Here is a 26,122-nt window from a genome sequence, read left to right on the forward strand (position 1 = left end):
CACATCCTAAATATAGAGTCATTTATCCAACTGTCCATCCAGAACCTCTGGTTTATAGACCGGATATATCCCAAATATAGAACCATTGATCCATGTTCCATAAAGCCGTTTCGAGGTTGTTGGCTCTCATCCCTGTCAGGTAATGGACACCATGTCTTTTCTGGATCAGGAGATGGATAAGACCAGACCAAATGTCTCAGGTCCTATAAGACTGTCCAGAGATTTTCTCTAATTCCTGGTGTCCTGGCGATCTATGTTGTGGATCAGAACTGAGATCTGTATTTAATGTTGCAGTACTTATGACATCTAAGGCAGCACTGCTAGGGGGGAGTTATCTTCTGCCTGATAGTATCTACATAGTTCCAGCGGCTGTAGAAGACAGTGGCTGGACACAGAATTCTGCAAGGTAAATATTACATGACACTCCTAGAGTGGAGGGAGATAAAGGAGAAAAATAAAGCTACAGTGGCGGGAGATGAAGCAGGGATTTATTTTTGGCAAAGTGTGTCCCTCCACTGAGCTTGATGTTGGAGCTTCAAATGGCTCTTCGTGAACGTAGTGTCCAGGTTTTCAATGTCATTCCGTCATTGCCTAGTTACAAGTGCTAAGCACAGTCGTTGCAGATGACCATGGCGTTTTCAGAGGCCAAGGTCTTAAAAAACACCCAAGCAGCAGAAATGCTGTGATTACAGTTAATGGTGGGCCGTAGATGCTCCTAAGTACGTCTGACGACAGATGATGAAGGCTCCCTGTGGCTGTTAACCACTTAAGCCCCGGAAGATTTTACCCCCTTCCTGACCAGGGCCTATTTTGTGATTCGGCACTGCGTGACTTTAACTGACAATTGCGCGGTCGTGCGACGCTGTACCTAAACGAATTTGACGTCCTTTTTTTTCCCACAAACAGAGCTTTCTTTTGGTGGTATTTGATCACCTGTGCGATTTTTATTTTTATTTTTTTTTGATCATGCGCTATAAACAAAAAAAGAGCGTCAATTTTGCAAAAATAACAATATTTTTCACATTTTTTTATAGGAAATTCCCCAAAAAAAATGTAAAAATCAAAATTTTTTAACATTTTAGGCCAATTTGTTTTCTGCTACATATTTTTGGTAAAAAAAAAATCGCAAAAAGCGTATATTGATTGGTTTGCGCAAAAGTTATTGCGCTTACTAACTAAGGGAAAGATTTTTGTCATTTTTGTTGTTTTTTTTTTTTTTAACGCGTAATGACGGCGATCTGTGATTTTTTTTTTTTTTTGCGGGACTGCGACATTGCGGCGGACAGATCGGACCCTTGACTGACATTTTTGACACTTTTGGGGGTACCAGTGACATTACTACAGTAATCAGTGCTATACATATGCACTGTTACTGTAAAAATGACACTGGCAGGGAAGGGGTTAACTTTATTTGAGAAGGAGGGGTTAACTGTGTCCCTAGGGGCGTGCTTCTAACTGTATGTGTAAGAACAGTGATCAACGGTCCTACATAGCAGAACCGTATGATCTCCATTCTTACACAGGGGAGAACGACAGGCGGCTTTGTTTACACTAGCCGCCTGCCTTTCTCCCGGTGTAACGGACGATCGCGATGTCCGCCGGGCACACGCGCGGGGGGGGGGGTCCATGACTGAGCGGGAGCGCGCATCCGGTGGCGCGTGCTCGCTCGCTCGCTCCCCAGAGTCTCACAGGCTAGCGACGTAGACCTACGTCGCTTTGCCTGTGAGGGGCTGACTGCCGACGTAAATCGTCGTTAGGCAGTCGGCAATCGGTTAAGTGATACCTGTTGTTCTTGGACTCTAGTGTTTTCGGGTACCTTCTTCACTCACGAAGGATGTTCCTGCTTTGCAATTTCTCCTCCTCCTGCCCATCTCTCTGCTGGCCCATGTTGCTAATTTAAGTTGGGTCAAGCACCTCCTCATCATCCACCTCCTCCTTCTGCTGACTGCACTCAAAGGCTAAGTTAAACTTACCCTCCACCAAGCCCCCAGTCCCAGTTGCCCTTATTTATTATGAAAACGTTCTCACACCACCCACACCATTCATAATAACAGTCCGCACACTTGGAAATTTCACTCCATGGTCCCAGATGTCGACCATCACAATGCATGCAACGGGGAACTATCATTGGTCAGTATGGCCACGCAACCTCAATGACTAATAAGAATTCATTTCACCTTCAAAGCCACCATCTTGGAAAAAAGGAGACTCGGAAGAGATACTCATCAGTCAGCATGATCACATAGCCATGCTGACAAATGACAGCTCCCTATATCGGGCAAACTCTGGTTGGGAAATGTTGTGTAATTATAACACATTACGGGAAAGGAGGGTTGTGAGAAGTCTGTAGACTATTATTCTATTTTATTCTTTACACTGAAAGATAAAATTGTGAAGAAATCATTTGACGAGCAGCTGTCTTCACAGGACATCACCCATCAAAGTGCCTCCACCTCACTGCTTAACAACAGAGGTAACCAGTGCCAAGAAGATTCTAGAAGTCACCAACAAGATCACTGATCTGCTGACAGGAGAGGTGAGTGGTGTCGGGATTTCTGGGACATTATCCAGTAACAGACAAGGGATGTGTCTGGATGGTGACTGTATCATTGTGTGTGTCAGGTTCCTATAAGGTGTCAGGATGTCACTGTCTATTTCTCCATGGAGAAGTGGGAGTATATAGAAGGACACAAGGATCTCTACAAGGACGTCATGATGGAGAATCAGCCGCCCCTCACATCACCGGGTAAGAGGAGACTTTATTGTAAAGGAGAGAGCAGTACGGAGGGTCCACCTAGATCCCCCATCATCTGAAAAACACATAGAAACAATGTATTCAGTCAGTGTGTGTGTTTCCTACAGATGGATCCAGTAATGGGAACCCACCAGAGAGATGTCCCCGTCCTCTTTATTCCTGGGATTCAACACTGGAAGATCACATCATTGATCCCCATCATCAGGTAGTAGTTGGGTAGATCACAAATTTACCTTAGACTGCATGAACTTATACTCTTCTCTCAGCCTATTGGTATGCACATTTTAATTTTTCTTTCATTTTCTGTTATTTTTTATGTTTAGCATTATGAACAGATGTATTTGAAAGTTAAGGTTAAAGAGGAAGAAGAGACGGGTTATCAGGAGTCTTTGGAAGAAGATTGGATGTTGGTGACACCTAAAGAGGAGGAACCTTCACTAGGTTTTAGCACAGGTGAGTAGTGAACACTACTAAAAGAAACTGTTCAAGTATCTATGTACTGTATTATTATTATACAGAATTTATATAGCGCCAACAGTTTGCGTAGCGCTTTACAACATGAGGGCGGACAATACAATTCAATACAGGAGGAATTAGAGGGCCCTGCTCGTTAGAGCTTACAATCTAGAAGGGAGGGTCAAGTGAAACAAAAGGCTATAACTGATGGAGAAGGTGGAAGTATAGTTGTTAGATGTGGGTAGGATAGGCTTCTCTGAAGAGGAGGGTTTTTGGGGATCGTCTAAAAATCAGAGTAGGAGATAATCGGACAGATTGGGGTAGGGAGTTCATTAGGAATGGAGAGGCTCTGGAAAAGCCCTGGAGGCGAGTATGGGAGGAGGTGATGAGGGAGCTAGAGAGCGGGAGGTCTTGAGAGAAACAAAGTGGACGATTAGGTTGGTATTTTGAGACGAGGCTGGTGATGTAGCTGGGGGCTAAATTGTGGATGGCTTTCTAAGTTGTTGTTAGTATTTTGAATTTAATTTGTTGGGTGAGTGGAATTTTTAATTTTTTGGGTGAGTGGAAGCCAGTGAAGGGATTGACAGAGCGGAATAGCGGACACTGAGGGATTGGTAAGGTGGATGAGCCTGACGGCAGCATTCATGATGGATTGAAGGGGGAAGGAGCCATTGAGAAGGGAATTGCAGTAGTCGAGGTGCGAGATGACCAGGGAGTGAATTAGGAGCTTTGTTGTGTCATTGGTTAGAAAGGGGCGTATTTTGGAGATGTTGCGGAGGCTGAGGTGGCAAGATTTGGACAGTGATTGGATGTGGGGCTTGAAGGAGAGTTCAGAGTCCAGGACAACACCTAGGACCTTGGCATGGGGGAGATCGGCTGATAGTTGTGCCATCGATTTTGGCTGATCAGGGGAAAAAACACGTGGTGGAGGAAAAAGTTCAGTTTTGGATAAATTGAATTTGAGGAAGTGGTGTGACAACCAGACTGATATATCTGCTACTAAATTAGTGATACGTGAGGATACTGAGGGAGTGAGCTGAAGGGGTAGAGAAATAGATTTGGGTATCATTAGCATGAAGATGGTGTTGGAAGCCATGGGAGGCTATCAGCTGACTAATGGGCCATACACACTATAAGATTTTCTGAAGACTTTTTCCTTTAGACTTACCAAAACCATATAATATGAGGTCAAACCTAAACACTTTCAATTTGTATGCAATCTGGCAGGCCCTTGCACTACATAGAAAAGGTAAATCTGAAGGAAAAAGTCTTCAGAAAATCTTATAGTGTGTATGGCCCTTTAGAGAGGAGGTGTAGATTGAAAATAGGAGAGATCCAAGAACAGAACCTTGTAAGACCCCAAAAGAGAAAGGAAGAGGAGAGGGGGGAGTAGAATTGCTAGCTAGAATGCTAAAGGTGCGGTTGGATAAGTAGGAAGAGAACCAGCGAAGAGTACAGTCACGGAAACCAAAAGGCGTGGAGTTTTTTTTGAGGAGGAGGGGGTGGTCAACCATATCAAAGGCAGCAGAAAGGTCCAGGAGTAGGAGTACCGAATAGTGTCCATTGATTTTGGCTGTTAGTTTTAGCAGAGCAGTTTCTATGGAGCGTTGAGGACGAAATCCAGACTGAAGTGGATCAAGAAGGCTATTCTCAGCAAGGTGGTCGTTTAGTCGGTTGTAGACCAGCCATACAAGGAGTTTGGATAAAAAGGGGAGCAAGGAAATAGAGCATAGGTTGTTAAGATTGGTTGGGTCCAGTGAGGGCTTTTAAATATGGGGCTGACTAGTGCATGTTTTAGAGAATTGGGGATGATGCCAGAAGAGAGGGAACGATTGAAGATGTGGGTTAGAGAGTGTAGAATAGAGCAATAGTGTGACCAGTGCAAAGGGAACAGTTTATGGCGCTTTTCCACTGCATGGAACCGAACGGTTTGGCTCGCTTTTGCGCTTTTCCACTGTATGGTACCGCATGGTACGGTGTTGGAACGGTTCGGTACGGTACAGCGGCGCTTTTCCACTACATGGAACCGAACGGTACGGCTCGCTTAAACAGTACCACCTCGGTTGTGGTTCCAAGAGGGCCGTACCGGTACCATATCCCACAATCCTTTGCATGCAGCCTTGACTGTTTGTCACTACTAGCCACTGATTGGTCAGAGAATCGTTGTTATCCCACCCACTTACTACTTTAGTGGAAAAGCAAACCGTACTGAACCGTTCCAACAACGTACCATGTATTACCATGCAGTGGAAAACCAAACCGAGCCAAGCAGCGCCGAGTGGAGCCGAGCCGGTACTTGCAGTGGAAAAGTGCCATTAGTTACCTCATCTATAGTGGTGGGGTTGAATTAGGGAAGTAGTGATTGTACCTGTGGGCATGAAGTATAAAGCATGGTAGGTATATGAACAGCATAAATCTCCTCACAATTGTATCAATCTTATGACTGAAGGGATTGCCGATCTCTTGGGCAGTAGTTAGTAGGTGGTGGCAGTGGAGGATGAAATAGAGAGTTGAAGGTAGAGAAGAGTTGACGGGGGTGGGATGAAAAGTTGTTAATGAGAGTGATAAAAAAGGTCTGATTGGCAGTGTGGAGACTGGAATTGTATTTTTGGAGGGCAAATTTTTATTGGTTGAAATCTTGCTGAGACCAAGTCTTACGCCACAGGCGCTGACAACCACGGCCATGTATTTTCAGACTTCTATTGTCATCTGTTTGCCAAGGTTGAAGGGGTCGGGGCCTGATTGGATGTGTAGTGAGGGGGGCCAGTGTGTCCAGGGAGGCTAAAAGTGAAGCGTTGTAGACAGAAGTGGCTAGGTTGGGGGCAGGACAGGGGTAAGATTTTGTCATAGAGGTGGTCGGTAGCAGAGTAGAAAAGAGAAGGGTTGAGATAGCGTAGGTTTCTACGGGTAACTGTTAGGCGGTTGGAGGGAGAGGAGGTGGAGGAGAGGGATGGAGTGAAAACTAATAAGGTAGGGATCAGAGAGAGGGAAAGGATAGTTTGAGAGGTTTTACGGAGTGCATGGGTAGGAGAAAACAAGGTCAAGGATATTGCCTTCAGAGTGAGCAGAAGCATGTATCCATTGCTTCAGGTCAAAATGAGGGGGCTAGACTGAGAAGTTTGGAAGTGGCAAGAGTGTTAGTATTAATAGGGATTTTGAAGTCGCCGAGAATGATTGTGGGATTTCAGAAAAGGGGAAGTAGGGTAGCCAGTCAGAGAAGTCCTCAAGAAAGGTTGATTTCGGTCCAGGAGGCCAGTAGATCGCAGCTATCCTTAGAGAAACTGGAGAGAAAAGACAAATGCAGTGTGCCTCAAATGAGCAGAGTGACAGAGAGGGAGGTGGGTAAAGTACCTGAAAGGTGCTTTGTGGGGCTAGAAGGATTCCGACACCCCCTCTCTTGTGTCCACTGGGTCTGGGGGAGTGAGTCCAGAGAAGACCACCATGGGATAGGGCAGCAGAAGGTTTAGTGTCAGATTCATGAAGCCAGGTTTTAGTAATGGTGAGTAGATTAAATGAGTTAGCGATAAAGAGGTCATGGAGAGAGGCAAGTTTATTACAGACAGAGTGGACATTCCAAAGGGCGCAAGAGATAGAGAGTCTTGGGAGGAAGAGAAATGGGAACTAAATTGTGTGGATTGCGGCTGCAGCCAGAGGGTGAGGGGAATGGGTGTGTTGAGTACAGTTAAATGATGGAGGCCCGGAGTTTGGGGATATGTCTCCAGAGGATAGGAGAAGCAGAAGGGTGAGGGAGGTAATATGAGAGTGTGATTTATATGAAGGGACATGCCCCAGTGTCCTGGAGTTTTTTTTGTGCGTGTGGTATTAGAAATAGCAGGAGATGGTGAGGACAGAGGTGAGGGTGATATATATATAGCTGTGGGGTGATTCAAGATATGTAGATCTTCACATCAGAGAATATAATATCTAAAGGATGCCATGATAGAGAATCAGCCGCCCCTCACATAACCGGGTAAGAGGAGATTTTATTGTAAAGGAGAGAGCAGTACGGAGGATCCACCTAGATCCCCCATCATCTGATAAACACATAGAAACAATGTATTCAGTCAGTGTGTGTGTTTCCTACAGGTGGATCCAGTAATGGGAACCCACCAGAGAGATGTCCCCGTCCTCTGTATTCCTGGGATTCCACACTGGATGATCACATCATCCCTCAGCGAGATGAGGTACATGGGATTGAACATGAAAACCTAAAATATACTTCTATGTACCTGTGTATTTTTTTTTACACAAGTATTCTATCACCTTTGGGGTTTAGGAGGAAGAACTTCTAGACATTAAAGTTGAGGTTAAAGAGGAAGAAGAAGAGACGTTGGTGAGTGGAGGTCAGCAGTCTATAGAGGAGGGGGAGATTATTGTGAAACGTATACAGGAGGAATCATCTCTACATATGGACACAAGTAAGTAATAAACATTAATAAACCCACAGTTGATCCAAGTGAAGGCAGAAAACAAAATAAAGCAGAATTTTCTCCGACAAGTAAAGGGTTTATTCCTGATCCCAAATGGCAATTATAACCCCCTACTATAACATTCTACCATGTTCTTTCACAAAAAATTGCTGGCCATTCACATTTTATGAGATAGTAAGCACAAACCATTACCTGTGCCATGCTATTCTACAAAGAATTATTTCTTTATATAGAGAAGGTCACATCCTTACTTAAGGGAAGTATTGTACCTCTTGACTATTGACAAAAAGAACATCATCAATGTATCTACCCCTCAACCCAACATTCCCAACAAATGTGGTAGGGGTATTATAGGCCATATGGTATACAAACCCTCACTGTTCTCTTGTAGAATGTAATAGTTTTATTTGCCATACTACCCAATATACCCAGAAAATGAGGAGGAGAAACTGTACACCATATGAAAGGTTAATCTACATTCCTCAATATAATGTCACGTTCCCAACAAATGAGGAGGAGATACTGTAAACCATATGAAAGGTCCATCTCTATTCCTCAATATAACGTCATGTTCCCAACTAATGAGGAGGAGATACTGTACACCATATGAAAGGTCCAGCTCCTTTCCTCAATATAACGTCATGTTCCCAACAAATGAGGGGATACTGTTGATCATATGAAAAGGTCCATTTCCATTCCTCAATATAACGTCATGTTCCCAAAAAACAAGCAGGCGATACTGTACACCATATGAAAGGTCCATCTCCTTTCCTCAATGTAATGTCATGTTCCCAACAAATGAGGAGGAGATACTGTACACCATATGAAAGGTCCATCTCCATTCCTCCATATAATGTCATGTTCCCAACAAATGAGGAGGAGATACTGTACACCATATGAAAGGTCCATCTCCATTCCTCCATATAATGTCATGTTCCCAACAAATGAGGAGGAGATACTGTACCATATGAAAGGTCCATCTCCGAGCCTCAATATAACGTCTTGTTCCCAACAAATGAGGAGGAGATACTGTACACCATATAAAAGGTCCATCTCCATTCCTCAATATAACGTCATGTTCCCAACAAATGAGGAGGAGATACTGTACACCATATGAAAGGTCCATCACTGTTTTTCAAAATAATCTGATAGAAAAAGTAACAATATCCCTTAAACACAAACATTGTTACAATTGTTTAAGTGTGCTAGTGGTGTATTGTGTCCTTTATGTGGCTGGTCTTCATATTTTTCTGTTATGATTGCACCTAATACTATGATGGAGGCCTTTGAAGTTGGTAAAAGTTACATCAAAATATTAAACTCCTGAATGCAACACTAGAAGAATTCTTATAATGCTTTTTTTAAACATTTCTTTCCAACAGATGGAAACTGTGTATGGAATATGAACACCTCCGATGGAGATCTTTTTTTATTTCCAGATGATGGACAAGATAACGGGACGGCACAACATTCCCCAAGAACAAATTCCTTTGGTCAAAGACCTCACTGTTTGGCAAAATCTATGGATTCTTCGAATCCAGAGGAAATCTCTGATCATTCACATAATATAACTTCAGATATTCATCCAAAACCTCACAGTGTGGATAGATCAACAGATCCACCCAAGGAGTCTCCTTTAAACCATGAAGGAGTTCATACAGGAGACTATTCGTTGTCATGTTTAGAGTGCGGGAAAGCTTTCACTGACAACAGAGCACTTCTTAGACACCAGAAAATTCACGCTTATAAAAATCCTTTTTTCTGTTCGGAGTGTGGGAAATGTTACCCAAACAAAGGAAAATTGCTTATACACCAGAGATGTCACACAGGTGAGCGTCCTTTTTCCTGTTCAGAGTGCGGGAAATGTTTTGCTCACAAAGGGGACCTTTTTATACATCAGAGAATTCACACAGGTGAGCGTCCTTTTTCTTGCTCAGAGTGTGGGAAAAGTTTCACAGAGAAAGGGGGCCTTCTCAGACACCAAAGAATTCACACTGGTGAGCGTCCTTTTTCCTGTTCAGAGTGCGGGAAATGTTTTGCTTACAAAGGGGACCTTTATATGCACCGGAGAATTCACACAGGTGAGCGTCCTTTTTCTTGCTCAGAGTGCGGGAAATGTTTCACAGAGAAAGGAGGCCTTCTTAGACATCAGAAAATTCACACACAGGAGCGTCCTTTTTCCTGCTCACAGTGTGGGAAATGTTTCACACAGAAAGGAGACCTCCTTAGACACGAGAGAATTCACACAGGTGAGCGTCCTTTTTCTTGCTCCGAGTGCGGGAAATGTTTCACAGAGAAAGGAGGCCTTCGTAGACACCAGAAAATTCACACAGGCGAGCGTCCTTTTTCCTGTTCCAAGTGTGAAAAATGTTTTATTGTGAAAGAAAAACTTCTTTTACACCAGAGGATTCACAATGCTTAGCACCCGTTTCCCTGATCCGAGTGCGGGAAATGTTTCAATGAGAAAGCAAAACATTTTATATGCTTAAAATCACGCAGGTAAGCACCCTTTTAAATGGTGGGGGAAATGTTTCAAGCAGAAAGGATACCGTCGTAAACAGAAGAAAATTCACATGGGTGAGCATCCATTTTTCTGTTTGGTGTGTGGAAAATGTTTCACTCAGAAAAGTGTAATACTTGGGGACAAGAGAATTGGCACGAGTGAATATACTTTTTCATGTTTTTCTTGGAAAGAAAGCCTGGTTGGAAACCAGAAAATTCACTGATGTAGTAAAGAAAGATATAGAGCCAGTTTCCAACATTTCCTGTAGAATAATCTTCATTTTTACAGCTCTTCTGGCAAATAATGCTTTCTGTAGTCAGAAGTTAAAGCTTTTTTCTTCCAAAAACACCCTGACTTTGCTGCCTTGACTTGAGACAGAAAACTTCATATCATTGGGTAAGGAAAAGATTATGAAACCTGAACTGTTGACAATAAGAATATCGTCGATGTATCTACCCCACATCCCAACCTTTCCATCAATGGTGGTAGAGATATATCGTAGGCCTTATGATAAACAAACCTCCAGTCTTCAAATAATGTAATCTCTCAATTAGCCACGCTACCCAATGAGAAGATACTGTGCACCATATTAATGGTCCATCTCCATTCCTCAATATAAAGTCGTGTTCCCAACAAATGAGGAGGAGATACTGTACACCATATGAAAGGTCCATCTCCATTCATCAATATAAGATTATGTTCCCAACAAATGGGGAGGAGATACTGTACACCATAAGAAAGGGCCATCTCCATTCCTCAGTATAACCTCATGCTCCCAACAAATTAGGAGGAGATACTGAACACCATATGAAAGGTCCATCTCCATTCCTCAAAATAACCTCATGTGCCCATCAAATGAGGAGGAGATACTGTACACCATATGAAAGGTCCATCTCCATTCCTCAAAATAACCTCATGTGCCCATCAAATGAGGAGGAAATACTGTACACCATATGAAAGGTCCATCTCCATTCCTCAATATAATGTCATGTTCCCAACAAATGAGGTGGAGATACTGTACACCATATGAAAGGTCCATCTCCATTCCTCAATATAACGTCATGTTCCCAACAAATGAGGAGGAGATACTGAACACCATATGAAAGGTCCATCTCCATTCCTCAATATAATGTCATGTTCCCAACAAATGAGGAGGAGATACTGTACACCATATGAAAGGTCCATCTCCATTCCTCAATATAACGTCATGTTCCCAACAAATGAGGTGGAGATACTGAACACCATATGAAAGGTCCATCTCCATTCCTCAATACAACTTCATGTTCCCAACAAATAAAGTGGAAGTACTGTACACCATATCAAAAGTCCAACTTTATTCCTTTCATATAATGTCCTATTTTCAACAAATGAAGTAGAGGAGGCTCCTTTTGCATTCTTAGAGTACACATGTCATTGCACAGATGCTGTTATCTAGTGTGTTTTGAGTGTATTGTATTCTGTATCGGGTTTGTATTTATTTTTTTAGTGAGGATTGCTCCAGAACTCTGTGGAAACTGTTTAGTGCTGTACCAACAATTATGATTTTTCAATGTAAAACATGATGTGTACTTTAACAATTATTAAATTTGTAACCTGGATGTGATAAAGATTATTAGTTACATTTGTTAGTAGATGTTTAGCTGGAATTATAATTTTTGATATTTGTAATATACTTGGTGTATGTTAATTATTATGTTTCTTTTTTTATTCATGGTAATAAGAAATGTTAAGTATCATAATGCCAGAGCAATTGAGATGTAAGTTGTGGAAATGTCTTGATATTCTACCATTCATAAAATGGATCATTAACCACTTTACTACCGCTTACGGGAATACTACTGCGGCAGAGTGGCTCGTTCCCGTCCAGTCACGTAGTATTAACGTGACTGGACTCCTCCCCTTCTGGGCGGCGCTTGCGCGCCGCCGGAGGCTCGCTCCCGCTGTTTTCATTCACAGCGGGAGTCGGGCCAGGGGAGGAGCAGCGGCGATCGCCGCTGCTCTTACCCGATCGTCGGGGATCGAGTCTGGAGATCCGCCCGCTGTGTGTAAACACAGCGGGCGGATCTCCATAGTGACAGGGAGTGACAGATCGGACTGTTCAGCATAGCTGGACATCCGATCTGTCCATGAATCACATAGTCACCTCCCCCCCTACACGTCAGTAAGCACCAGGCATACATTAACCCCTCCCTCTCCAATAAAATTAACCCCTTCCCTGCCAGTGTCATTTTTACAGTAACAGTGCATATATATAGCACTGATTACTGCAGTAATGTCACTGGTACCCCCAAAAGTGTCAAAAATGTCAGTCAGGGGTCCGGTCTGTCCGCCGCAATGTCGCAGTCCCGCAAAAAAAATCGCAGATCGCCGCCATTACGCGTTAAAAAAAAACCACCAAAAATGACAGAAATCTTTCCCTTTGTTAGTAAACGCAATAACTTTTGCGCAAACCAATCAAAATACGCTTATTGCGATTTTTTTTACCAAACATAGGTAGCATAAAACAAATTGGCAAAAAACTTTTAAAAAAATTGGTTTTTACATCTTTTTTGGGGGGAATTTCATATAAAAAAATGTGAAAAATATTGTTATTTTTTCAAAATAAACGCTCTTTTTTTGTTTATAGCGCAAAAAGTAAAAATCGCACAGGTGATCAAATACCACCAAAAGAAAGCTCTGTTTGTGGGAGAAAAAGGACGTAAATTTCGTTTGGGTACGGCGTCGCACGACCGCGCAATTGTCAGTTGAAGTCGCACAGCGCCGAATCGCAAAAAGTGGCCTGGACGGAAGACAGCAAAATCCTCCGGTTGTAAAGTGGTTAAAAAAAAAAAAAAATAATAAAAATTGCTTTCCAATAAATGGTCACTGTACGAAAAAAGAATACCTTAGAGGGAGAATTTCGTTTATTTCCAGATTGTTATGCAAAATATAATGGGACGGTACACTAGACTCAAACTATAGATTCCTCAAACTATACATTACAGACCTTGCTTTTTGGAAAGATCAATGAAATTCTTAAACCTGAGGAATCTTTTTATAAATCACATACATATACATATGAGATCTCACACTGAGTGCCATTCACTAAAGCATATGGTACGCGGTATTTGAGTCACATGACACATTTTTCCCAAATATCGTATGCGATACTGATAATGTCAGTTCACTATCTCTTTATGCGATATTAACCTCAAAAAGCAAAAATGCTTAGTAAATACCGCATAAAACAGCGGCAAAAATCAAGGAAATAAATCAATAAATGCATGCATTAAATAGGAAAGTGGTCCAGGCATGTTAAAGGTAAAGAATGTTTTTTATTTCAGCTGGTTGTCAAGAAGCTAGCACCTGCCAGTGTCCTTAACACCCAGGTAAAATCTGGTTGATAAGAGCCGGCAGCTGCAAGTATCCCTAACAACCAGGAATAAGCTGGTTGTTAGGGGTCAGCAGCCGCTGGCATCCTTACCAACGAGGAAAAAGCTGGTTGTTTGAGTTGGCAGTCACTGGCATCCCTAACAACCAGGAAAAAGCTGGTTGTTAAGAGCCGGCAGCTGCAAGTATCCCTAACAACCAGGAAAAAGCTTGTTAAGCATTGGCAGCCGCCGGTATCCTTAACAACCAGGAAAAAGCTGGTTGTTAAGAGCCGCCAGTGTCCCTAACAACGAGGAAAAAGCTGGTTGTTAAGACCTGGCAGCCGCCAGTGTCCCTAACAACCAGGAAAAAGCTGGTTGTTGAGGATCTGGCACCTGCCGCGTCCCAAACAACTATGACTCCTCTGCTGTCAGCGGGATTCTCCGTTAACAACAGAATGTATGCAAAAGAAGAGCTGGCATAAAAAAATAAAACAAAAGTGGGGGTTTTCCCCAATTTAAACCAGACTCTTTGGGTCTGGTATGGATTTTAAGGGGGACCCTACTGAATTTAAAACAAAATGGCGCAGTTTCTCCCCCATCATCCTTGCCATACCCTTATCTATGTATATAGCCCAGCAGTTCAGAAAGGGGGGAGGGGTGAGAGCGACCACCCCTCCTACGAACGAAATCAGGCCATTAACATGGGAGGGGGAACTACCTCCCCAAAGTGCCACAGGTGAGCGTCCCTATTACACTGGTTGTAAAACTTTGAAATAAAAAATGAACAAAGCATATCCTGTTATAGTGTTTACTTGCCTTGATCCAATGCACCGAGTGTGATTTCTGTCTGCTCTTTCTTTCCTCTGCTATCTGCATGAGTCATTCCTGACAGTCTATGGTGACACCAAGCAATATGGAGAGACAGCCCAGCCCCCCCCCCCAGCACACAGCAGGTGATTGACAGCCTCTGCTATGCATGTTTTCCTATGAGGCTGTGTAAGGGGGGGTGTCCTTTCTCTCCACTCCAGTCTAAGATTACACTAAGCTCCCTGCTCTAAGCTGTGCAGTGTGTGTGGTTCCCCACCCCCTGCCTCCTGGAGCTGAGAAATTCTATGTAACTTCTGCACTTTGAACAGGTTGAACTGGATGAACTATTGTCTTTATTCAACCTCAACTACTATGTAACTATGTAACAGCTGGAAAGGAGAGAGGTTGTAGATAAACAAGTACAACTTATTGGTTTCATCTCTGTGTATCACCTGAGTCACACAGCCATTCGTCTTCGAGTGTGTTCTGGCATGTTCTAACTAGCACTCTCTTGGGTCGCAGACCAGCTAACTCGGTCTTTACGGAGTAGTAGAAGAAATAACACGTGTGAGCGTTGCGCTGTTGTCTGGAAAATGAGTGACAGGAATCCGGTGCAGCAGATGGACATCCAATTTTGCGTGAAACTTGCCAAATGTGAGAGAGAAACTTTAGGTCTGTTACAAGAGGATTACAGTGAGTGCTCCATGAAGAGCTTAAGTGTTTTTGAATGACGAAAGTGGTTAAAGGAGGGTCAGGATGATGTCCGCGAAAACGCAAGAAGTGAGAAGTGAAAAATGCAAAGGATGGATGCAAATGTGGACAGAGTGTGAACTAGGGTTGCCATTTTTTCTTCAGCCAAAACCAAACTCTTTTTTGTAGTATACACTATAACAGTCGTCTTCAAACTATGGCCATCCAGTTGCTCAGGAACTACAATTCCCATCATGCCTAGTCATGTCTGTGAATGTCAGAGTTTTACAATGCACACATAGTGCCCCCTCACCCTCCTGTCAAGCCCTGTTCTTTTTTTTTTTTTTTTGTTTAATATCTGTTTATTTGAAAAATATCAAATGTAAAATACAGAGAGTACAGACACGGTGTTCTATCAGAAAACCCTACCCCATCAGATTTCCCTACCTACGTAATTTCCGGTGCCGGTTCGTCATGCACCAGCTGTAGCCGCGTCACACGTCCTACTGCGCATGCTCGGAATAGGTAGGAAATTTTGATAACATCGTAAGGGGTGAGGCAAAAGTCCTACTGCACATGAGCGGTGCATGCGCACCAACGGATCGGGCAGCGGCATCTCTTATAACAAACATACATCCGATCTCCATGGCACACACTGTGCCGAGCTGACAATGGGACAATCCTATTCCCTACCCACACGCGCACTCCCACTGTCTCATTGTCGGGTCAGCGCAGTATGGGGCATGGAGATCGGATTGTCGGGTCGGCGCAGTGTCCGCTCAGCGCAGTGTCGGCTCAGCACAGTGTGGGCCATGGAGATCGGATAGATGTTTGTTATAAGAGATTCTGCTGCCCGACCCGTTGGTGTGCATGCGCCGGCGCATGCACACTAGGACTTTTGCCTGACCCCTTACAATGTTATCAAAATTCCCTACCTATTCTGCGCATGCCCAATAGGACGTGTGATGCGGCTACAAGCTGCTGCATGACGAATCCACAGCTGATCTCAACCGGAAATGACGTAGGTAGGGATATCTGATGGGGTAAGGAAATCTGACAGAACAACGGCACTACGTGAACAAATATAGAGGCAATATGAACAATAACATGCATCAAAAATATGCAAAATAACGACCAATAACAGTGCCACATGAATAGAGAAGAGAAAGGGGGGTATGAAAGAATAGTAGAAGGGAGGAAGGGGGGGGACCCGTCCAGAGGGCCATATAAACGATCCTTTATATTAGTTACAGTGCGAAAAACACAGTCGTGAGTGGTCCTATGTCTACGGCCAGGTCAAGAAGAGGTTCCGGGGCCAGGTCAAGAAGAGGTTCCGGGGCCAGGAGACATAACTTCGGCGTATTTTGAGGAATAAATGAGTGCGAGCCAGCAGGCCAATCTCTCAGAGAAGATCTGAGCCTGATCTTTCAAATTGTCAAGCCCTGTTCCAAGCCACATTCCTGTCTGAATAATTTGTCAGGGTTTCATGTAGACTGAAACATGGACACATGATTCAAGACTGTCCCGGTGATTCCAGGACAGGTGGCAACCCTAGTGTGAACCCTCGTACGCTCATGCTGGTGTGAATTTTTTGGTGATCACAAGGGGATGGTTCACTATGAGTTGATAGAACATGGTACAATGGTCAACCAACATTGGTATTTGGAAATTCTGAAAAGGTTATGGGAATTTTTTTGGAGGAAAAGACCGGAACTCTGGCCTAAAAAGTGGATTCTTCACCACGATAATGCTTCGGCACACACATTTTTTTTTTTTTTACAGTCTATTCCGGGATATAAATTGCCACAACTCGCAGGTTTCTGTTTCTCAGGAATTTTTGTACTTTGACAAGTTGATAAAACTTTCTGTATCATTACTGCTTGAACAAAAAAAAAAGGGAACACCCTGAAAATGTAAATATTAGAAAAATGAAAAAAAGTGAAACCACAATCACCCCTACGATTTCAATGACCTAACTCTTATTTTACATTTCTTCGTTTAAATGTGGTATTATCTGCATATGTAATCATCTATGTAACATAGTGCACTACATAATGTTGACTATAATATTTATTTTTAAATTTTTATTGGAATTTTAATTTAACAATTTCAACAATAACATTTAAAATTATTTGTTACTTCTGGACTGTAATATTTATAGTCTCCAAAAGGGGTGAATTTACTAGTTGTGAGAGGAACACAGACAGGAAGGGACGTAAGGTGCACACGTGAAATGGTGTCACAAACAGGAAGTTCCGGGTCATAGTTGAGTTTGGAGGAAGTAGAGAAAAAACTGGAACTGGCAGCAGAGGAGGTAATAACAAAGGCTTAAATATGTACACAGATACGTCCTAAATATAGAACCATTTATCCAAATGTCCATCCAGAGCCTCTGGTTTATAGACCGTATACATTCTAAATATAGAACCATTTATCCAACTGTCCATCCAGAGCCTCTGGTTTATAGACCAGATACATCCTAAATATAGAACCATTTATCCAACTGTCCATCCAGAGCCTCTGGTTTATAGACCAGATACATCCTAAATATATAAACCATTTATCCAACTGTCCATCCAGAGCCTCTGATTTATAGACCAGATACATCCTAAATATAGAACCATTTATCCAACTGTCCATCCAGAGCCTCTGGTTTATAGACCGGATACATCCTAAATATAGAACCATTTATCCAACTGTCCATCCAGACCCTCTGGTTTATAGACCAGATACATCCTAAATATAGAACCATTTATCCAACTGTCCATCCAGAGCCTCTGGTTTATAGACCAGATACATTCTAAATATAGAACCATTTATCCAACTGTCCATCCAGAGCCTCTGGTTTATAGACCAGATACATCCTAAATATAGAACCATTTATCCAACTGTCCATCCAGAGCCTCTGGTTTATAGACCGGATACATCCTAAATATAGAACCATTTATCCAACTGTCCATCCAGACCCTCTGGTTTATAGACCAGATACATCCTAAATATAGAACCATTTATCCAACTGTCCATCCAGAGCCTCTGGTTTATAGACCAGATACATTCTAAATATAGAACCATTTATCCAACTGTCCATCCAGAGCCTCTGGTTTATAGACCAGATACATCCTAAATATAGAACCATTTATCCAACTGTCCATCCAGAGCCTCTGGTTTATTCATCTGGGGATCCCTTAACACCCAGCAGCCGTCTTCACAGGACATCACCCATCACAGCACCTCCACCTCACTGTCTGACAACAGAGGTAACCAGTGCCAAGAAGATTCTAGAAGTCACCAACAAGATCATTGAGTTGCAGGAGAGGTGAGCGGTGCCGGGAATTCTGGGACATTATCCAGTAATAGACAAGGGATGTGTGTGGATGGTGACTGTATCATTGTGTGTGTCAGGTTCCTATACGGTGTCAGGATGTCACTGTCTATTTCTCCATGGAGGAGTGGAAGTATTTAGAAGGACACAAGGATCTCTACAAGGACATCATGATGGAGAATCAGCCGCCCCTCACATCACCGGGTAAGAGGAGACTTTATTGTAAAGGAGAGAGCAGTACGGAGGATCCACCTAGATCCCCCATCATCTGATAAACACATAGAAACAATGTATTCAGTCAGTGTGTGTGTTTCCTACAGATGGATCCAGTAATGGGAACCCACCAGAGAGATGTCCCCGTCCTCTTTATTCCCGGGATTCCACACAGGAAGATCACACCATCCCTCACCATCATCAGGTAGATGGAATTAAAAATGGAGACCTAAAATGTATTCTGAGCAATGAGATTACATTTTTTATTTAAACTTTGTGTTCCTCTACAAATGTATACTATCATCTTTGTGATTTAGGGTGAAGAACTCACCATCATCAGGTAGATGGGTAGAACACAAAAGTGACTCTTGTCTGTATGAGATTATACTATTGGTCCTCACAGTTTCAAGATTATTTTTCTTTTTATTGGATTAGCATGATGAACAGATGTATGTGAAAATTAAGATTAAAGAGGAAGAAGAGGAAATGACTGTGAGTGGTTGTGAGGAGTCTATGGAGGAAGTTGGGATGATGTTGACAATCAAACAAGAAGAACCCTCTCTCGATATGAATGCAAGTGAGTAATGAACACTAAATAAGAAACTGTTCACATATATAGATTGATAATTGAAGATCTATAGACCTTCACAATATCAGGTACTGTGATATCTAGGATGTCATGACGGAGAATCAGTCGCCCCTCACATCACCGGGTAAGAGGAGACTTTATTGTAAAGGAGAGAGCAGTACGGAGGGTCCACCTAGATCCCCCATCATCTGATAAACACATAGAAACAATGTATTCAGTCAGTGTGTGTGTTTCCTACAGATGGATCCAGTAATGGGAACCCACCAGAGAGATGTCCCCGTCCTCTGTATTCCCGGGATTCCACACAGGAAGGTCACACCATCCCTCACCATCATCAGGTAGATGTAGACCAAAAATGTACTGTGAGCTATGAGATGATATCCTTCTATGTAACTTTGTGTTCCTCTTTATACAGTACATGTTTTACCATATTTCATTATATTTGGGGTTTAGAGCGAAGAACTGAAATACATTAAAGTTGAGGTTAAAGTGGAAGAAGAGATGTTGGTGAGTGGAGATCAGCAGTCCATGGAGGAGGGGGAGATGATTATGAAAACTAAAGAGGAGGAATCTTGTCGACATGTGGACACAAGTAAGTAATGAACACTAAACGCAGACCTAGTTCACAATTTTATTTTACTTTTCATGAATGTTATTTTACATGTCTGTTGAATTCACCCTTCACAAAAAATCTTAAATCCACAATCAAACCAAGTGAAGGCCAAAACCCATATAAAACAGAATTTTGCTTATTATTATTATATAGGATTTATATAGCGCCGACAGTTTGCGCAGCGCTTTACAATATGAGGGAAGACAGTTACAATACAATTCAATACAGGAGGATTTAGAGGGCCCTGCTCGCTAGAGCTTACAATCTAGAAGATTATATATATTTATTTTCCTACAATAAAATAACTCCTTCCTGATCCCAAATAACAATCAGTTAACTCCCTGGTTCAACATTCTACCATGTTTTTTCCTACAAAAATTGGTAGCTATTTATAATTTATGAGATCAACTAAGTCTGTAAAATCCATTACCTATGTTATATTATTCTGCATTTTAAAGATCTTCTGCAGAGAATTGTTTGTATACAGGGGTTAAACATTTTTTTCCTCCAAAAAACGGTGTGTGTTGAAGATCTTCACATCCTTTATTAAGGAAAAAAAATAGGAAACCCTAACTCTTGACAGTAAGAACATCGTCGATGTACCTGCCCTTCAAACCAACATTCCCAACAAATTCAGTAGAGATATTGTAGTACATATGATATAGAAATCTCCAGTCCTCTCCTGTAGAATGTTATACCGCACTACCCAAAGTACCCAGCAAATGAAGAGATACTGTACAACATGTGAAAGGTTCATCTCCATTCCTCAATATAGCGTCATGTTCCCAACAAAAGAGGAAGAAATACTGTACACCATATGAAAGGTCCATCTCCATTCCCCAATATAACGTCATTTTTCCAACAAATGAGGAAGAGATTCTGTACACCATATGCAAGGTCCATCTCCATCCCTCAATGTAACATCATGTTCCCAACAAATGAGGAAATACTTACACCATATGAAAGGTCCATCTCCATTCCACAATATAATGTCATGTTCCCAACAAATGAGGAGGAGATACTGTACACCATATGAAAGGTCCATCTCTATTCCTCAATATAACGTCATGTTCCCAACAAATGAGGAGGAGATACTGTACACCATATGAAAGGTCCATCTCTATTCCTCAATATAACGTCATGTTCCCAACAAATGAGGTGGAGATACTGTACACCATATGAAAGGTCCATCTTCGTTCCTCAATATAACGTCATGTTCCCAACAAATGAGGAGGAGATACTGTACACCATATGAAAGGTCCATCTTCGTTCCTCAATATAACGTCATGTTCCCAACAAATGAGGTGGAGATACTGTACACCATATGAAAGGTCCATCTTCGTTCCTCAATATAACGTCATGTTCCCAACAAATGAGGAGGAGATACTGTACACCATATGAAAAGACCATAACTGTTAAAGGTCTATTTTCATTCTAATGCCAACAATGTTATCATTGCACAAGCACTGTTAACCAATGTGGTTTGTGGTGTTTTGTGTCCTTTATGTTGCTTGTATACAATTTTTTATGATTGCCAGAATTTTTTTGACGTTGTTAAAAAATACATCAAAATAGCTGACCCTTGAATGCAAGACTAGAATTCCTTAAACGTCTTTTTAAACATTCCTTTCCAACAGATGGACACTGTGTACATAATATGAATACCTCAGATGAAGATCTTATTTTATTTCCTGATGATGGACAAGATAACGGGAGAGCACAACATTCTCCAAGAACAAATTCTCTTGGTCAAAGACCTTACTGTTTGGCAAATTCAATGTCTCCCTCTAATCCTGAGGAATTCTCTGATTATTCACATCATATGGCTTCAGATATACATTCAAAATCTCACAATGTGGTTAGATCAACAGATCCATCTAATTCCAGGGAGTCTTCTATAAATTGTGAAGGAGTTCATATAACAGACAATTCATTGTCATGTTCAGAGTGCGGGAAATCTTTCACTGAATACAGAGCATTTCTTAGACACCAGAGAACTCACACACATGAACATGACATTTCCATTTCCAGTGATGGGAAGTGTTTCACTACGAAAGGAAAACATATTACGCACCAGAGAAATCATACAGGTGAGCGTCCTTTACCCTGTTCAGAGTGTGGGAAATGTTTCGCTCAAAAAGGGGAGCTTTTGAAACACCAGAAAACCCACACAGGTGAGCATCCTTTATCCTGTTCAGAGTGCGGGAAATATTTCGCTCAAAAAGGAGACCTTTTAAAACACCAGCGAACTCACACAGGTGAGCGTCCTTTTTCCTGTTCAGAGTGCGGAAAATGTTTCACTCAGAAAGGAATCCTCCTTATACACCAGAGAACTCACACAGGAGAGCGTCCTTTTTCCTGTTCAGAGTGCGGGAAATGTTTTGCACACAGAGAGGGCCTTTTTATACACCAGAGAATTCACACAGGTGAGCGTCCTTTTACCTGTTCAGAGTGCGGGAAATGTTTCACAGAGAGAGGAGGCCTTCTTAGACACCAGAGAATCCACACACACGAGCGTCCTTTTTCCTGTTCAGATTGTGGGAAATGTTTCTCTCAGAAAGCAGACCTTCTTCGACACCAGAGAATTCACACGGGTGAGCGTCCTTTTTCCTGTTCGGAGTGTGGGAAATGTTTTACAGAGAAAGGAGGCCTTAGCAGACACCAAAAAATTCACACAGGTGAGCGTCCTTTTTCCTGTTCTGAGTGCGGGAAAGGTTTCATTGTGAAAGAAAAACTTCTTATACACCAGAGAACTCACACTGGTTAGCATCCTTTTTCCTGATCCAAGTTCTGGAAATGTTAAATTGAGAATGCAAAACTTCTTATACACCAGGTAAGCTCCGTTCAGAGTGTCGGAAATGTTGCATGCAGAAAGGAGACCTTCCAACACACCAGAAAATTCACATAGACGAGCATCCATTTTTCTGTTTGGAGTGTAGGAAATGTTTCAATCAATGTTTGGACAAGAGAATTCACACGGGTGAATATCCTTTTTCACTTTTTTCTTGGAAAGAAAGCTTGGTTGGCCACCGAAAAAATTCACTGATGTGGTAAAGTAAGATACGGAATCAGTTTTAAACCATTTGCTGTAGAATAATATTCTCCATTTCTACAGCTCCTCTGGCAAATAATGCTTTCTGTACTCAGAAGTAAAAGCTTTTTTCTTTCAATGACACACCGTCGGTGCTGCCTTGACTTGAGACAGAGAACTTCATATTGTTAAGTAAGGATATATTATGAAACCTGAACTGCTGACAATAAGTATATCATTGGTGTACTTACCTCACATCCCAATGTTCCCAACAACGATGGTGGAGGTATTGTAGACCAGATTATTTATAAATCTCCCTCCCTCAATGAAATGTAATCTTTGAATTAACCACACTACCAAATGAGGAGATACTGTACACATGAAAGGTCAATCTCTATTCCTCAATATAACGTCATGTTCCCAACAAATGATATGGAGATAATGTACACCATATGAAAGGTCCATCTCCATTCATCAATATAACATCATGTTCCCAACAAATGAGGAGGAGATACTGTACACCATATGAAAAGTCCATCTCTATTCCTCAATATAACGTCATGTTCCCAACAAATGAAGAGATACTGTACACCATATGAAAGGTCCATCTCTATTCCTCAATATAACCTCATGTTCCCAACAAATGAGGTAGAGATAATGTACACCATATGAAAAGTCCATCTCCATTCCTCGAAATAACGTCTTGTTCCCAACAAAAGAGGGAGGGATACTGTACACCAAATTAAAGGTTCATCTCCATTCCTCAATAAAATGTCATGTTCCCAACAAATGAGGAGATACTATACACCATATGAAAGGTCTATCTCCAATTTTCATTATAATGTCACGTTCCCAACAAATAAGGTGGAGACACTGTTCATCATATAAAAGGTCCATCTCCATTCCTCAATATAACGTCATGTTCCCAACAAATGAGGAGGAAATACTGTACAGCATATGAAGGTCCATCTCCATTCCTCAATATAACGTCATGTTCCCAACAAATGAGGTGGAGATACTGTACACCCTATGAAAAGTCCATCTCTATTCCTCAATATAACGTCATGTTCCCAACAAATGAAGAGATACTGTACACCATATGAAAGGTCCATCTCCATTCCTCAATATAACCTCATGTTCCCAACAAATGAGGTAGAGATAATGTACACCATATGAAAAGTCCATCTCCATTTTTCATTATAATGTCACGTTCCCAACAAATAAGGTGGAGACACTGTTCATCATACAAAAGGTCCATCTCCATTCCTCAATATAACGTCATGTTTCCAACAAATGAAAAGATACTGTACACCATATGAAAGGTCCATTTTCATTCCTCATTATAATGTCATGTTCCCAACAAATGAGGAGGAGATACTGTACACCATATGAAAAATTCATCTTCATTCCTCAATATAATGTCATGTTCCCAGCAAATTAGGAGGAGATACTGTACACCATATGAAAGGTCCATCTCCATTCCTCAATATAACGTCATGTTCCCAACAAATGAAGAGGTGATACTGTACACCAGGGGTCTTTAAACTACGGCCCTCAAGTTGTTCAGGAACTACTATTCCCATCATGCTTAGTCATGTCTGTGAATGTCAGAGTTTTACAATGCCTCATGGGATGTGTAGTTCCGCAACAGCTGGAGGGCCGTAGTTTGAGGGTCCCTACTGTACACCATATGAAAGGTCATCAATATAACGTTATGTTCCCAACAAATGAGGAGGAGATACTGTACACCATATGAAAGGTCCATCTCCATTCCTCAATATAACGTCATGTTCCCAACAAATTTGGGTACGGGAAGGTCCATTTGCAATTTTACAGCACAAATATCATCATTACACAGACATTTATCTAGTGTGGTTCGAGTGTATTGTATCCTTTATCTGATATGTAGTCATTTTTTTTAGTTATGATTGCACCGAATTTCATGCCACAATGAATGTAAAACACACTACCATTTATTAAAAAAATTGTTTTCCAAGAAATGGTCACTGTGTATAAATTAAGAGTACTTCAGAGGGAGATTTTATTTCCAGATTATTATGCAAAGGATAATGGGACTGCACTCTATTTTTCAAGAATAAATTCCTTTGGTCAAAATATACATTACAGACCTTACCATATGGAGAGATCAATGAATCCCTCTAATCCTGAGGAATCTTCTGATGAATCACAGTTATGCCTGAACTACTTCTGAGATCTCAGAGCTCAGCAGATCTATTTAATCCCAAGTATTTTTGTTCATAAATTCACACAGTAGAGCATTCGTTGTCATGTTCAGTGTGTGGGAATCACATCTTACATCCCTATATTCGTTGTGGTTGCAGCAAATATTTCCACGAGGAAAGAAAACTTCCTACACACCAGAAATGTTCAGGCGAGCGCCCTTTTGTCATGGTTGCAGTGCTGGAAATACACTGGATTTAAGTCAGGCGAATGTGGGGGCCATTCAATGGCATCAATTCCTTCATCCTCCAGGAACTGGCTGCATACTCTTGCCACATGAGGCCAGGCATTGTCATGCACCAGGAGGAACCCAGGACCCACTGCACCAGCGTAAGGTCTGACAATGGGTCCAAGGATTTCATCCCAATACCTTATGGCAGTCAGGGTGCCATTGTCTATCCTGTAGAGGTCTGTGTGTCCCTCCATGGATATGCCTCCCCAGACCACCACTGACCCACCACCAAATCGGCCACACAAAAAGATGTTACAGGGGGCATAACGTTCTCCGTGGCTTCTCCAGACCCTTTCACATCTGTTACATGTGCTCAGGGTAAACCTACTCTCACCTGTGAAAAGCACAGGGTGCCAGTGGTGGACCTGCCAATTTTGGTGTTCAACGCAAATGCCAATCGAGCACCATGGTGCCGGGTAGTGACCACAGGGCCCACTAGAGGATGTTGTGCCCTCAGGCCACCCTCATGAAGTCTCTTTTTCTGATTGTTTGGCCAAAGACATTCCCACCAGTGGTCTGCTGGAGGACATTTTGTAGGGCTCTGGCAGGGCTCATCCTGTTACTCCTTCCACAAAAGAGCAGATACCGGTCCTGCTGATGGGTTAAGGACTGTCTATGGCCCTGTCCAGCTCTCCTAGAGTAATTGCCTGTCTCCTGGAATCTCCTCCATGCTCATAAGATTGTGCTGGGAGACACAGCAAACCTAACGTATCGATGTGCCATCCTGGAGGAGTTGGACTGCCTGCGCAACCTCTACAGGGTCCAGGTATGGCCTCATGCTTCCAGTAGTGACACTGACCCCAGCCAAATGTAAAACTAGTGAAAAACAGACCAGATGAGTAGGGAAAAAAATGCCATTGGCCTCCACCTACAAAACCATTCCTGTTTTG

The 26,122-nt window shown here is 42.1% G+C and overlaps 2 protein-coding genes across 2 annotated transcripts in view; both read left to right on the plus strand.

Annotated features, from left to right (window-relative positions):
- Positions 1-22,555, plus strand: part of LOC309563414 (uncharacterized protein) — an 82,597-nt gene extending 60,042 nt beyond the window's left edge. Inside the window, exons 6-11 of the mRNA XM_082267808.1 lie at positions 3,079-3,208; positions 7,298-7,395; positions 7,488-7,629; positions 9,024-10,057; positions 18,962-19,103; positions 21,366-22,555. Of these exons, the coding sequence (XP_082123934.1) occupies positions 3,079-3,208; positions 7,298-7,395; positions 7,488-7,629; positions 9,024-10,057; positions 18,962-19,103; positions 21,366-22,495 (2,676 nt within the window). The 3' untranslated portion in view covers positions 22,496-22,555. The remainder of the gene's footprint in view (positions 1-3,078; positions 3,209-7,297; positions 7,396-7,487; positions 7,630-9,023; positions 10,058-18,961; positions 19,104-21,365) is intronic.
- LOC309564402 (uncharacterized protein) overlaps positions 1-26,122 on the plus strand; it is an 880,901-nt gene that overhangs the window by 555,068 nt on the left and 299,711 nt on the right.

This window comes from Pelophylax lessonae (genome assembly GCF_965119305.1).
Source record: "Pelophylax lessonae genome assembly, chromosome: 9".
Lineage (NCBI taxonomy): Eukaryota > Metazoa > Chordata > Amphibia > Anura > Ranidae > Pelophylax > Pelophylax lessonae.